General features: G+C 33.9%; 1 protein-coding gene across 5 annotated transcripts in view; it reads left to right on the forward strand.

The window, feature by feature from the left end:
• LOC134849598 (uncharacterized) overlaps window positions 1–14671 on the forward strand; it is a 32570-nt gene that overhangs the window by 15833 nt on the left and 2066 nt on the right. For 3 of the 5 annotated variants that reach the window (XM_063866528.1, XM_063866526.1, XM_063866529.1), the window contains 7 exons: window positions 2–217; window positions 1238–1411; window positions 1699–1764; window positions 2182–2437; window positions 8184–8237; window positions 8504–8610; window positions 8731–8769. In XM_063866528.1, coding sequence (XP_063722598.1) covers window positions 2–217; window positions 1238–1411; window positions 1699–1764; window positions 2182–2437; window positions 8184–8237; window positions 8504–8610; window positions 8731–8769 — 912 coding nt within the window. Of the gene's footprint in view, window position 1; window positions 218–1237; window positions 1412–1698; window positions 1765–2181; window positions 2438–8183; window positions 8238–8503; window positions 8611–8730; window positions 8770–9111; window positions 9152–14671 lie in introns of all 5 variants that reach the window. The other 2 variants (XM_063866530.1, XM_063866527.1) reach the window with 2 other exon arrangements.

A 14671-nucleotide genomic window follows, 5' to 3' on the forward strand; every position in this document is an offset into this window, starting at 1 on the left:
GATCCCCACAGACTACAATGACAAGCGTATGGCAGACGATTTGTTGCTGCTGGCGGGGTCGCAAGGGGGCCATGTGAAGAAGAAGATACAGGACATCATAGACGCGGAGAAGGAGCTGGAGATGGATGGGAAACTGAAGGTGGAGCAGCAACTAGCTCAAGGACAAAATGCCACCACAGATGCGATAACGAGTCAGCAGTCCGAGTTTTTCAAACCGGTAAATTATTGGCAACATTTGCTATACAGCTCGCGAATGATAAATATACTTCAGTTTCTATGACGCTGTCACTACACAAAAGTAGGAACTTCAAAATATTCAAATTTTTATTTATTGCGACGCAAGCAACCGAACCTCTATGAGGAACAAATTTTGGTACATCGGTTAAAAAGCGATTGCTAACCTAACTTTAAAAAATTAATAAAATGTATTACAAACATATTAATTCTAATAATCAATCGCGTATAAAAATTGAAGTAATCATACAATTATCATTAATAGATTTTTCGGTATAGTTTCACGATAATAGTTTCGGTATAGTTTCAGTCTAATGAACAGTTTAAAAAAGCCAGCCTGGTAGATTGCCAGTGGACTAATGATGTTCATTTTCAGCTGTCTCTTTATTGTAAAGAGAACATATGGAAGACTACTGTATTTTCAAGAAATAGTAATGAGCCCTAATCTGTTGAAGTAAGTTTTTTTTGGGCAAAACAACATAAAAAACCGTTGTATTTTCCGTTCCCGCGTAATAGGGTTGAATTTTCACCAATTTTAACCGCTTGCCTAATCAGCTCAAAGTTTGCAGAATCAACTTGAGACGATCCTGTGTCAGTATGAAACCAATTTTTTTTCCGAGAGAAGTCGCAATTTTTGCCGTGCAGCTAAGTTCCATTTCACCATTTGAAACTGAGATATGTCAGTTGCATTGAAGTACATTAGTTTTTGCCTCTAATTATTATTAAAGCTCGTATTGGTCAATTTTCATCATTGGGAAATTACTATGGTGGTCAGCTCTTGGGTGATCACGAACGTTGTGTTTTTCTATTACGGTCGTTCTTTACGGGAGAGAGAGTCTTAATTTTTGTTCATGCTCAATTTAAAATTCAATATCTGTGGTATGAGCTACAATTTTTTTCCCAGTTTTATTCCATCGGTTTTAACAAATGATAGAAAACTTGAGCTTTCCAATAATGAAATTGCGCTGGACTAATTTTAAAATTTGATACTTTTATGTGTCAGATGAGCCTGTTGGAGAAAGAGTGGGAGTTCACAATGTGTAGCAACAAATTGGATCAAGTTAAGAAGTTTCTAGAGGAGCACCCCTTCCAAGAGGAGCCCCAGCAACACTTCAGATTTGTGAACTATCGCTCCAAAATCAACGGAAACACAGTTCTGCACTACGCAGCTCAATGTGTGCGTGAGGCATTAATACACTTACTTCATTCGAAAGTACTTCATCGGATTAGTTTTTAGTTTTTAGAAATGAGACAAATGGCAATGCTTCGACTGCGCGTGATGCAATTGTTCGTTTTTAGGTGGCAATATTAAAAGCTTTGGAATTAATGTGCTTTCACCTTAATTCACTGTTTTTGAAGGGCGTTTTCTGTTTACTAATGTTCTCAGCTATTCAAAGTTTTGCGAAGGTATTTTTATCGCGAAGCATTAAAATATGCAGTCAAGGATTCAACTAATTGTTTCAGTGCAATGTGAATCTGGCCATTGAGTTAATCAAGAACAGGGGCGTTGACGCTTCAATAGTGAACAATGTAAGTGACGCGTTTCCATAAATATCCAAAGCTTTTATTTTGTACTATATTTAGGGACTTGAAGTGATTATGCCGGTAAGAGATACATAAACCATGATGAAATGGGCTGAGTTAAGCATTATTGCGTCCCTTTTTTGCGCTTATTTGTAATAAAAACAAGTTGATTTTGCATCTAAATGTGATATTGTATTTGACCAATTAGTCAACATTGATGAAAAAGTCAAATTTGATATGGTGTTGTGATACAATTAATTTTGGTTTTGGTTGGAGGTAGTTCAGCGTGAAACGGGATAATGCATTTGGCAAAATTGTCTACTTAGTCAAACTGTAGTCAAACTCTAGTTTTGATATTAATTTCGATAATTAGTTATGGATGTCCGAGAAGCAAAGTAACTTAGTTTTGTCTTCTTTGCATAGATTGGTATGACACCATTGCACACGCTAGCTCAAGTGCGATTGGCTCATAACGACCCAGGAGTGAAGAAAATTACACTTGCGAGGCTGTTTTTGCTGCCCAGTTTGAAGAAGAAACAGTCGATGAAGGCGGGAGTGGACGGAGGCAAGGGAGGAGTAGAGGTGTTGGAGCCTATTCTGACCGGACCCTACGTCAGAGACTACTATGGCAGGAAAGCCTGTGACCTTCTACCCCCAGAACATCAAGCTACCATGAGAGGTGAGGAGCAGTCTACTTCACGTACATATTCAAGCGAAGCTAGTTTCCGAGGTCACTTTTTAAATTAAATTATGTTTACACAAGCATAGCTTGTGTTATAATATGAAATTTCTTATTTTTCCAACCTAAGTCGCAAAAATTGTTGCGATGCAATTGTTGCGACAAAATGTGTTCATTTTGAAAGAGTTCATTTTTTCTCCAGCTTTTAAGTACAGCCAATGCTATGGATATTAACACAGACTATTATATTACAAATAGCACTTTAACTTCAAGGTATCATGGTTCTGTAGCGTAGAGGTAGGGAAGGAGACCAGCAGCAAAATAAGAGGGTTTGAACCTGGGCAGGGACGAATTTTTTTTATATCATTTTTTGTTTACTAGTTGGAATGCGTCCGCTCTATGAATTGAGGCATGTTAGTTGGTAATTTTGGTTTTTAAAATTGACTGGTACTGCTAATGCGTCATAATTGGCTTGCGCCACTTAGCAATTATGTAGACTGATAATTGGCGTGCGTCACTTAAGAAATTTTGTAGACTCAAAGTTATACTGGTACTACTATGATAGAGTGGTCCCTTGAAAATAACCAGGTCCCTTGAGAATAAGACATCTAGAGCTCTCAAATCGTTTAACATTATAATTTTGTCATTCAGAAAGATGTCGCAGTATATTCTCATACAAATTTCATGTTTTGTTACCTCTTAAAACCTCCCCCTCGCCATTTTAAGGTTGAAAATTTAAAAAAAAAAACGCCAATAGTGGGTTTTGATGACAAATAAGTCAACCCAATAATATGCTTGTTAAACCGTAAAATAAAGTAAAGCGAGCAAATTTCAATATATAAACAGTAGTGATTACAATTTTTAATCTGAAAAGTTTCTGGCTGAACATATTTTACAAGATTTTTGAAACGAATAATTTATACACAAATTAGTTATCACATGCGAAATGCATGCGGGACCTGTTTATCATAGTTGCTTTTTCGAGGGACCACTCTATCATAGTAGTACCGTTATACTCATTCAGTTTTTTCAGTAGCATTGTCGGTCATATTTTTGCTTGTGTATGCGAAGTGCAGCTTCGCCTCTGTGTAAACGTTTCTACGGCAAAAACATAGAATCAATTAAGTCATTGAATTCCTGCTAAAATCTGAGGTAAGCACCGAAGCAGACAACGTAAAAAGTAATGCAATTACGTTATCTATATCCAATTGGAAACTAAGTTTGGAGTCAATAATTTAACCTGGTATTTAACACATGAACTAACACGGAGTCGAAGGCCGTCTATTTGTAACAGCGGAGGGCGAGAGTTTACCGAATTGTAGCAATTGGCATTTTATTTTATTTTTCGCTTTAACGTTAGTTTAATAGAGCTAAGCCAATGTCCTACCCTATTAACGTCTTCCTGAAACTTTAGATGACTCGTTCCTTGCTTAGATGCAAGCAAGTTCTTTTTCATAACTGGTGATAAAAGCTTCATCTGGTGATAAAAGCTAAAACTTTTTTCTAACACAAGTCACCTTTCGTTGCATAAACTTAGCGCAAAAATGTTGGCTTTGTTTATATAGCAAAAGCTATATGTGTAACATAGAAACTGCGACCTACAAATTTTCAAACTCTTGGAAAACTCTTCCAAAAAGAGTTTATTCGACCTTTTGCAAAATCCATATGGTTTTTTTGTTCCAAATGAAATAAAAAGCGTAAAAATTATGCTTTGAGCTTAGGTGATAGAGTATGGGGATATTTGGCTATACTGTCAAATTTTTTGTCAAAAATTGAAACAATTCTTTCCAAGGCTAACAGTTTTATCTGGTTTTAATCAAGCTCCGCACGTTCAGTTAGCTCGGCAGTCAAGGGTCGAGTGTTTTTTTTTTGTGAAATCGGAATTGAAATGAGGTAAAAATTCGAATTTCACAAAAAAGTCCATTAACTGCTGATATATTATTTTTTCAAAAATTCTACATATTGATGGCAAAAGCGAGATGGGACAATAATTCCTGAAACTAGCTTCATCCCGTTCCTTGAAGGTTTTTTTGCTATTTTTGGTGGATCCGAAAGTTCCAGTGAAAAACACAATTATTTAAGATACAATCAAGTTCTTTTTATTATAACAGGTGATAAAAGCTTCATCTGGTGATAAATAAAAGCTACAAGTTTATGCAGCTGGTAAAACTGCAGCTGTATGGAGACTAATACTTTAAATAAAATGGAATGATTAACTACCTAGGTACGTTTTTGTTTGAATCAAAGCTGGTATTTGGTGGTTAATTAAGAGTTATGAACGTAGTGAAGCCTTTTAAGTAGGTCTTGCAGATTTTTTTTGTGTTTTTTCAGGAAAAAGTCTTAGAAGTCTCTTATAACTACAGATGTGCACATTCATACATATTGATGCATTTGTGAATGCGTTCAGGTATATATGCATTTTTGAGTTCAATTGTTTTTTTATCTGCTGAAAGTGACGTAAATAGCACTGTCCAAATACGAACGTCGAAATGGCGCCAAAAACAGTTACGATTTCTAGTTTCGAAAATGGAGTTTATTTTTTTTAGATTTCGGAATAAAATTTACCTGTTGATCCTGTTTTCTCAAGTTGGGTTATGGTTATTAAAAAAAGCGCCAGTCGTAAATCGTTCTAGAAATTCAAAGAGCTTAAAGGTCATCTATTTTTTCCTTCGAAATTTGAAATTTTTTCGACCAAGTCAAAGAGTTTTTTTTAATGTTTACTTGCGTTCATTTTTCAATCTTCGGTTGGCAATTTTTTTCACTTTCATTAAAACCCTTTCAATATCTTTCAAGAATTCGATTTTTTGAACATACATGGTTCTGTGAATAATAGGGTAATGGTAAACATTGGAAAATTTCTAGCTAACCCAAGCAAAGCTAAGAATTTAGGCGGAGCAGCCTTAATAATCAGACGGCGCAAGGGGAAGAAAAGAAGAGTCTGGGATACCATATTTTGTTTTAACCCATGCTGGCTTTTTTTACTCAAGCAATGCTTGTGTTATAGTATGAACTATCTTTTTTTTCCAACCTAAGTCGCAAATATAGTTGCGATAAAATGTGTTCATTTTGAAAGTGTTCGTTTTTATCAATAACCAGCTATTAAGTACAGCCAATGCTAAGGATTTTAACACAGACTATTATTGTTCCGACTTTTGTGATAGTTGTGCCCGGGGTGGTTTTTTCTTCAGACAAAATTCGACTTTTTCACTAGCCATTTTACTCGGAATTTTTTTTATCATTCAAAAGGTATTGTTGTCTTGAGCTTAAATTTGAAAAAATATTTTACCTGTGATTTAAAGTTTTTAAAGTTATGGTGGTTTGAAAAATGCCATTTTGGGACAATTAACGCGCGATATGATCGCGCTATCAACGCGTAAGCGGAGATTTTATGCGTCTTAGAAATCGTTCCAAATTGGTTCAAGGAAGCTTATTTGCCAGAATTGATTTGTTTTTAGGAGCGAAGTTTATTACTTTGTACTTAATATGACGCGTGAGGGGATGGCTTTCACAAAAAATCTAAATTTTTTTGTTTATTTTATTACATTCATTTTTTTCATGTTTTAATTGCTCAATAGATTGCTGTACAAATTGAGGCATGTTAATTGGTAATTGTTTTTTTTAATCAAATTAACTGGTACTGCTAATGCGCCATAATGGGCGTGCGGCACTTCAGAAATTTTTTAGACTCTCATTCAGGTTTTCCCAGTAGCGTTATCGGTCATGTTTTTGCTTGTGTATGCGAAGTGCAACTTGCCTCTGTGTTTATACTGGGATTTCTTATTGCGAATTCCAATCGCTTAAAACTGTGCTCATTTTTTGCATTTTTTTGCTACATAAATTATGTGGGAGTTTAACTTTTGTGTATTACTGTCAACTTGGATGCTCTAGGTCCGTGGTTCGATTCCAGTCGAGGGCATTTACTTTTTTAAAAGTAGTTCCTGGCGTTTTGTTTGCGAAGTGCAGCTTGTCCTCTGTGTAATGTACTCGAATGATTCAACAATTTCTTTCTTAGAAAATGACTTTTGATGTTAAGCTTCCTCCGATAGGAGACGGAGATGTGACCAATGGCATATAATGGCTTAGTGTCAAGTCTTGCTAATCAAGGCTTGCAATCTATTTTAATCATCAAGTCATGCAGCATCACGTCGCATTAATTATCAAATTTTGCAACCGAGTTTGATCGACCTCCGTAGAAGTTGTTCAAAGTAAAGGTAGCGCAAAAATGGAGCTACGCTAACAGTTTCAAAAGTGGCTTTACTTTACGTTCATAAAATCCGGCGAAAATTGTTTTTTTTTAATGCAAATTTCCTGAAATGAGTAACAAATAGGGTAAAGTCAATCTTTACACTAGCGAAATTTAGTGAGCGTTACTGTTACACTACGACTATTCTTTTTTTCAAATCTAAGTAGCAAATACTTATGCCACTTTTGGGTCACCTTTACGGCTTTTTGATATCATTTGCTCTTACATTCGAATACTAATAAGTTAACACAGTTGATGCATCTTTAATTCATCAAATGAACCGAAAAAAAGCTGTTTCTTTCAAACAACATGACGTGATAAAAACTCGATTTCAGAAATTTTCTAACTCAAAATATTTCGCAATTTTCTGAAATGCATAATTAATACATAATGTGGATTTATGCTTTGCGATTTATTACTTGCAAAGTTAGTGTGGATGCCTTCAGTTTGTTATATTCCAGGTTATTACATGCAAAATTGAGTCTGTTTGTTTTTGGTGTCACCTTTGCTGCATGGCATTGGCAATTTATTAGCATATGTAGCTGCTTTATTTTTGAATTGTGTTTGTCGATTGTTAAGCGTTCATGGCTAATTATAATTCAAAGCTTTGTTCTTTTTTCTTATTTTACTTCATAAAGCTGTTTTTCGTCGTGTTCTCGCTTGTGCTTGTGAAACCCAGCTTCGCCTCAGTGTAAATTGTGGTTTGAAGCCGATAAGGGTATGCAATAGCATTAGTCAAGAAAACCATTAATGAAAAATTTCAATTTACAAGCAAGAACTTCAATGAATTTTTTAAACCTCTACTAATCGAGCTTGCAACTTTTATGTAGGTCATGATTTTTTTCAGAAAAAGAACTAAAATGTTTGCTTGATAAAAACAGGTATTATGAAAATGTACGGTATCGATTTTTTTAAACTTTTTTGAGACGCTTTGGAAAAAATTTTCTTTTCTCAAAAAATCTTAGTTTTTCTCAAAAGCGACCCTGCCGATTTTCAAAAAAGTGGTACCAGTGGAAAATCCGTCCGTATTTTCGGTTTGACGGGAATTTATCCAAGTTTTTTTGACTTTGTTGCAGCCCAATAAATGTATTTGGATTTTCAATAAACGTCGTCGGTTGCGTTTCTGGACAAATTTTCCGCAAATAGAACATCGTTCATAGACTAAATCTAGTAGTTTTCGTTAGGTTTTTTCGCATTTTTGTTTCATGTTTTTGGACTTAGTGGCTTTACTTTTCTTTCGTGTCTGCTAGCTTTCAATGCTGTTTTATGTATTATAGATTGAAATATTATCTCAAAATACGGCTACTGATTTAGCCGAGTTATCATAACTATTTACATAGCGGGTTGCTGTCAAGAAGCAAAACATATCTAACTCCTAATTGACCCCAAAGAAAAAAAAAGAATTAAAATTTCGAGAAAAACTATCTCTCAAACCGCCAATTTTGAGGGGGAAATGTTACCCAATTGGTAAAATAGCTTCTTAATTGAACAATTTTGTTTCAGAAATTTTCAGAGCCGAAGTACCCGAAATAGTGCATAAGCCAAAGGAGAAGAGAGGTGAGGCCCAATCAACTAATTCAATATTCAAATCAAATGATATGTCAGTCAACTTCAATTCATATTACTTTCAGCACGCTTTTTTAAACTTGATCTGAGTTAAAGAGAAAAAATCAAATTAAGTTTAAGTCAAAATTTTACGACAATTATTTAGGGTTTTAACAGATTCTCAAAGCAATTCCTTAGCTTGTTTATGTAAAAGGATCGAATAAAGCATGTTGGGAATCTTTGAGTTTTTCAGTGTAAAAACTGGGTTAGTTGTTTAGATGTGATTATTGGAAAGCAAAGTACGAATGCACCGAAACCCTCTCTGTTCGAGTCTATTTTCGGGTCTAAGAGCGACTCCAGTTCCAAAAATCGGAACGCAAATCAGGTACCAATTCTATTTTTGCTGCTATTTCCAATCCCCTTTCATTTTTTGAAAGTTTCGATCTAAATGCTATCGAAAAAGATTTTCATAAATCACAATTAAACCTTATGTTTGCTTAATTAGAGCTGGGCGAAAAATTCTATGCTTACAACATTTCGGAAGGTAAAAATAAAACAATCATAAAGTCATTAAAAAATATTTTGATTGTGATTTCAACCAGATTCAGTAACCATGAATCATCGACAATTCATTTGGTATAATTATTTTGATTTGGAATAGAATTTTTTTGGGAATCGTAAGACTAATTATTCATTAGTGTAATAAACTGGGTTCACTAGTGTAATAAATTATCGTCACGGTTCATAAAATGCCCATACACTAACTCATATGACTCATAACTATGTTGGAAGTTGTTTTGGAGGGTTTTGGATTGCGACATGTAATTTTTCTTGGAGTTCTTACCTGGAAAAACCAAATCGATTCATGTGAAAACTTCTTTTCAAGCCTATTTACGTAATTCTTCCAAAATCGGACCACAGCAAAGGTAAGAATCCTTAGCACGAAATGGTGTCGCAAAATGCGGCTATATGCTTTTCATGTGTTTCTCGTTATATGTATCGCACGATAAAGGTCTTGCATGTGAAGATAGCGGCTACATGGTAGATGATGCACAAAAAGAGCCCCTTCTTCTGTTTTCTGTGACGCGCCAATTGATTATTGATTGCAAGCGACAATGATAGCATTTCAAAAAGAGGAAATAAGTCGCAGAGCAATTCGTCAGAATAAAAAAAACTATATCAAAAATTGATTGAACATATCAACAAAAACAAATGGCCTTGCCTTAGTGTGGGATTCGACATTGAATTGAAAAACTAGGCAGTGAGTACAGATTGATTAAATTGTAGGTTTTTCCGAATTGCGACGAATTGTCGCTTTTGACGGATTGTTTCCTGGCACGAGTTTTCATACTCTATGTAGGTATAGTCTATTGTATTACAGAGAATAATAAGCTAATAAGGAACTTTGACATATTTTTTGTAGGAATGTGTGCTTTTATAGAATCCGTACGGATGTGGGGAAAAAGTAGGTGCTAGGACAAAATATGTCATACCAAAGATAAAAGGCAATTCATGCTCTTCAATAACGAAATGCTTGTGGTGCGAGGAAAACGTGAATAATTAAAGTTTCATTAGTGGATTTTTACACAAGCAATGCTTGTGTTATAGTATGAAATATCTTTTTTTTCCAAGCTAAGCCGCAAATATTGGTGCGATAAAATGTGTTCATTTTGAAAGTGTTCATTTTGATCAATAACCATCTATTAAGTACAGCCAATGCTAAGGATTCTTCTGACAACTTTTGACTTTTCAACTAGCCAGTTTTGACAGGATTTCACCTGTGATCGTTTTTTGTAAAGTTATGGGGATTTAAATGTTGCCTTTTTGGCCAATTTGGGACAATTAACGCGCGATGTATTTCGCGCTATTAACGCGTAAGCGTAGATTTAATCCGTCAAAGAAATGGTTCCAAATTGGTTGAAGGAAGCTTATTTATCATAATTGATTTGTTACTAGGATCGAAATTTATCATTTTGTACTTAATATGGCGTGTGGGGGGATGATTATCACAATAAATCTCAAATTTAAAAAAAATTCATTTTTTATTACATTTAATTTTTTTCATGTTATTACTGCTCCATAGACTGCTCTATAAATTGAGGCATGTTAGTTGGTAATTTTTTATCCAAATTGACTGCTAATGCGTCATAATTGGCGTGCGTCACTGAAGAAATTTTGTAGACTCAAAATTTTTACTCGTTCAGTTTTTCCCAGTAGCGTTATCGGTCATATTTTTGCTTGTGTATCCGATGTACAACTTCGCCTGTGTAATTTTTAGATTTCCCAGCGGAATAAAAAAAGTTGCAACCTTGTTTTATATTAGTTTTACTGAATAAAATGAAGACACTTTTATAGGTCGTGATGATTTTTGACTTAAGTTTTTTTCGAGGAAGAACGGTTTAAAGTTTTTTCTATTTTCATTCACGTTTTGCAATTTCTCTTTTGATTTTTTTAAGGTTCATCAATTCAAATTCATTTTTTCAAAAGAAAGCAGCTTACGCTCTTTAATGTAAAAAGTGGTGGTGTTGTGAAAAAACGTGAATGATTTAGGTTTCTCAAGTAGGTTTGATTTTCCAGATTTATCGGCGGAGTAAAAAACATTATCATTTGCTGTTTTCTCAATTTTGGTTAATTGCATGAAAAATGTGCCAATCATTAAAGGTTCTGGAAATTCAAGAAGCTCTAACTAATTCATTTTTTTTGGGTTTTTTGTTAGCCTATCTGTTCCCGCAAAGACGAACTTGAGATCGAAATCGATTTTTATACCGATAATATACTGTATAGAAGTTTAGATACAAAAATAGATATTAAAGGATTTTGCGAGGTAGTGAGTTTCATCAAAATCTCATTAAAACTGATTTAACTTAACTATTGTTTTTATTTCGAAGCTTGGGAAATTTTTGCTAGTCAAGAAACTCCATCAGAGCTTCTGAGAGCAATAGTCACTCGATGAGAGTTTTACCCGATTGCATTCAAGGGTTTCTATTCTTACGCTAGCGTTTTAGTGCGAACCTTCTTTTTTCTAACCTAACTCGAAAATAAAGTTTTTATAAAGTGTTCACTTAGGTGCCTTTTGCTATAATCACGATCTGTAGCATTGAAAGTTTCATAGCATCTATTCTCGGCTTTATTTGTTGCTAGTGTTTGTGATGCATTAAACGGCCGTGGCTAGTGTGGGAGACTCATAATTTCTAGGTTGCGTTAGGTACGAGTCCGAGACGTCGTCGAACTCTTTCGAGGCTTATTTTTACTTTCACTTATTGCAATTGTTAGAACTCTAGAGCTGCTTTTTATCGTGTTCTCGCAAAGGTTTGTGAAGCGCAGCTTCGCCTCTGTGTGAATTATGCAAATTTAAGGGTTCCCGCTGTAAAGAGAAGTAAAACTATGCAAAAATTTTTCAAAGTGCATTTTCATTATCAACGTTCTAGGCTCAATTTTAAGCAACAGAGAAGAATACCTATCCTCGTAGTTTATTTTCAAATCAAAATGAAAAGTCAATTGAAAAGCATAAAGTAAAAGTTTTCCCCCCACTATTTCTCTATTGTTTGATAGTCTACTAATTCTGCGTATAATCTGTATATAGTCTGTATAAAATCAGTATAAAAAGTCGTTTAAAATCGTTTTCATTGAGACTCAAATACGTAGGAAACAAAACCAAAAACACTCAGCAAGAAAACAATTTAAGTCGCTTTGAAGTCTATTGAAATCGATTGAAAGCTACATTTTTGTATCAAACTAAATCGATTTTAAATCGCTCCCAACCAATTTTTTCGGTCGTTTTAGCTACATTATCTGCATAGAATCGATTGCAATTCATTTCTTGTCTATGTGGGTAAAACTAGCAAAAATTATTCAAATTGCATTTTCATTATTAACGTTTTAGGCTCAATTTTGTTAGATAGATAGGAAATATTTTGGTGCAAACTCGTTTTGGTGCGGAAAATATAGATCCTCATAGTTTATTTTCAGGCCAAATATCAAAACGAAAATTCAATTGAAAGCATGCGTTAAATTTTCAATATGATCAATATAATCTGTATAAAATGAGTATGCGAAATGTCGTGTGTTGTTCCAGGTTAAACCGTTTTTTTACAACTGAAAGTTCAGTAATTTTGTTGTATCGACTCAGTCAATTTAGCTTGTATAACTATGAAAACAAACGTTTTTGCATGCGGTTTTTTGTTTCAAATTGGCTGAGTGGTCGTAAAAACTTTGACAACAGTTTTGTTTTCGGCTCAATCAGGTTTCGACCCAAAATTTGGTGCCGCTCAGTAATTGATTTTCAATACTTTTCAAGGCTGTTCATTAACGTCTTCCTATACGTCCATGAAGTTTTTGTAGCTGCATTTTTTCAACTTTTCAAGTTTTTGTTTTCAATTAATTTTTCAGAATTCTTTTTCAAGTAATTTTTTCAGCTTATTTTTCAGATTTTTTTTTTGCATCACAAGTGTTGCGAAGCCCCGCTTCATCTCTGTATAAAACAGTGACACTGGACGAACTGCTTTTTTGTATAAACTTTTACCGGTACTAATAACCGGAGCATTAAACAAACCCAGAAGGTAACGGACATTCAAGCCTCCTTGTGCTAATTTCTTTCCGAGCTATTTCGTATAAAAAATCTTCCCATCTTTTATTGAAGAAATTGACTCAAATAAAAACTCAAATTTGTTTTATATGTTCCAGTTTTTTCAAATTTGAGTAGTTTCACCAAAATTTTTTTTTAATTTAGTGAAATTTGATGGCAAAAAGCCTTGAAAAAAGGTTTGATCCTTTGGATAATTTCCTTAAAAATTAAAACCTCTTGCAAACCCATTGCAACTATCAAATTCAACATGGAATAATCTGAAGTTTTATTCACTGAATGTTTTGAAAGGAGGCTTACTGTGATTATTAACTATCAAAATCAAATTGAGTTTGTTATGAGTCGATGAAAATAGCGAAGGCTTTTATTTAGGTCTTGTTTTTTTTGTTTTCTAAAAAAAACTTCAAATGGTCTAAAAATTTGGATGCAGTGTTCAATTCAAATTCATCTGCTTAAGGTTTGGTAAATTGCGCTCTTCAAATACAAAATTTGAAATGGCGCAAAAAACGTGATCGACTTTTTGTTTAAAAAATGTCTTTATATTTCCTAGTTGAATTATGATAATTGTATCAAAAAATTGTTGTCAATCTTAATTTGTTCTGAAACTCAAGGAGCCTTAAGACCATATATTTTTCTAATGAAAATTAGCAAGTTGATGAAATTCCCAAGATGATTAGCTAGTCAGTTTTTTATATGGGTGCGTTCATTGACTCTTTTTCAACTGTCTGTTGGCTATATTCATGAGTATCGTCTCTTGAATATTATATTCAAAAAGTTTCATTTTTCTAATTATTTTAAGCTATTGATATCAAATTTGACACAATTTTTTATGCTGAAGGGTTCTAGCTATCAAAATGGTTTCGTAAGTTGTAAAGAATTTAATGCATGCCAGACATGGGTTGAATTTTGAGTTTTCAAATAAGAAAACCAAAGTTTCACCGAATTTTTTGTCATTTGAAAAGTTTTGTTATAACTGGCTTTAAGAACACTAAGTTTTTGTGAAGAGATTATAGCAGCCAAAGTCATTATACTCATTCAGAAATAGATTCATGCAAGAGAAAATCAAAGCAGGCTATTCAATTGATGAAACTTTGAAAATTTCCTTGTTGATATGGATGGTTTGAATTCATTTGCATAAGTTTTTATCAGTTGATTAGTTAGCTTGAAAGAACTATTTGCGAATGAGCCAAAGCCGTCAAAAGCAACTATATTTGTGGCAAAGTTTCTTTATCCTTTAGCTTGCTTCAAAATATCTTTTAGCGAAGTTATTCAAGGTTTCATTGATCGCAAAACTAACATTTTTATCACAAATCTATCGGAAATTCGAGCAATTGGAAAATTTCGTTGCTCCTGGAGCTAATTTTTGAAGAAAAACTAATGTTTTGCAAATTAATCAAGCTATCAAAGCAACTTCAAGCTCGCTTATTCGTTAGTTGAATAGTTTGCGTGGGAACTTTCATTTTGTGGATTGACTGTAGCTATTTAAATTTCAAAAGCTTTCGAATTTTCGTCGTGTGAGTTTTTTTTAAAGGTTGCTAAATAGTGGCTTGAATTTTAGAAACCTCGATCCATAATCAAGCCAGTGTTCAGCAACTCTGTGAAATGCTCGAACGATGGAGTTTTGAAAGCTTCAAAACAAAGAAATAAACTCGTAAAAGTTTGACAGAGTTTTCAAAGTTTATTTCGTTAAAAGCCAGTCGAAAAACTAAATTTGTGAATTTAGCCATCACAATTAATTTGATTAAGAAGCTTGGTATAAAAAATTCCTGCTATCAAAATTAAATGAGTAATTGTTTTGCCTTTTTGATTGATATTAATTTTCAGGAAGCCTTAAGTGTAATTGTTCGAATATAAAGAACTAGTT

The sequence above is a fragment of the Symsagittifera roscoffensis genome, chromosome 1 (genome assembly GCF_963678635.1).
Source record: "Symsagittifera roscoffensis chromosome 1, txSymRosc1.1, whole genome shotgun sequence".
NCBI lineage: Eukaryota > Metazoa > Xenacoelomorpha > Acoela > Convolutidae > Symsagittifera > Symsagittifera roscoffensis.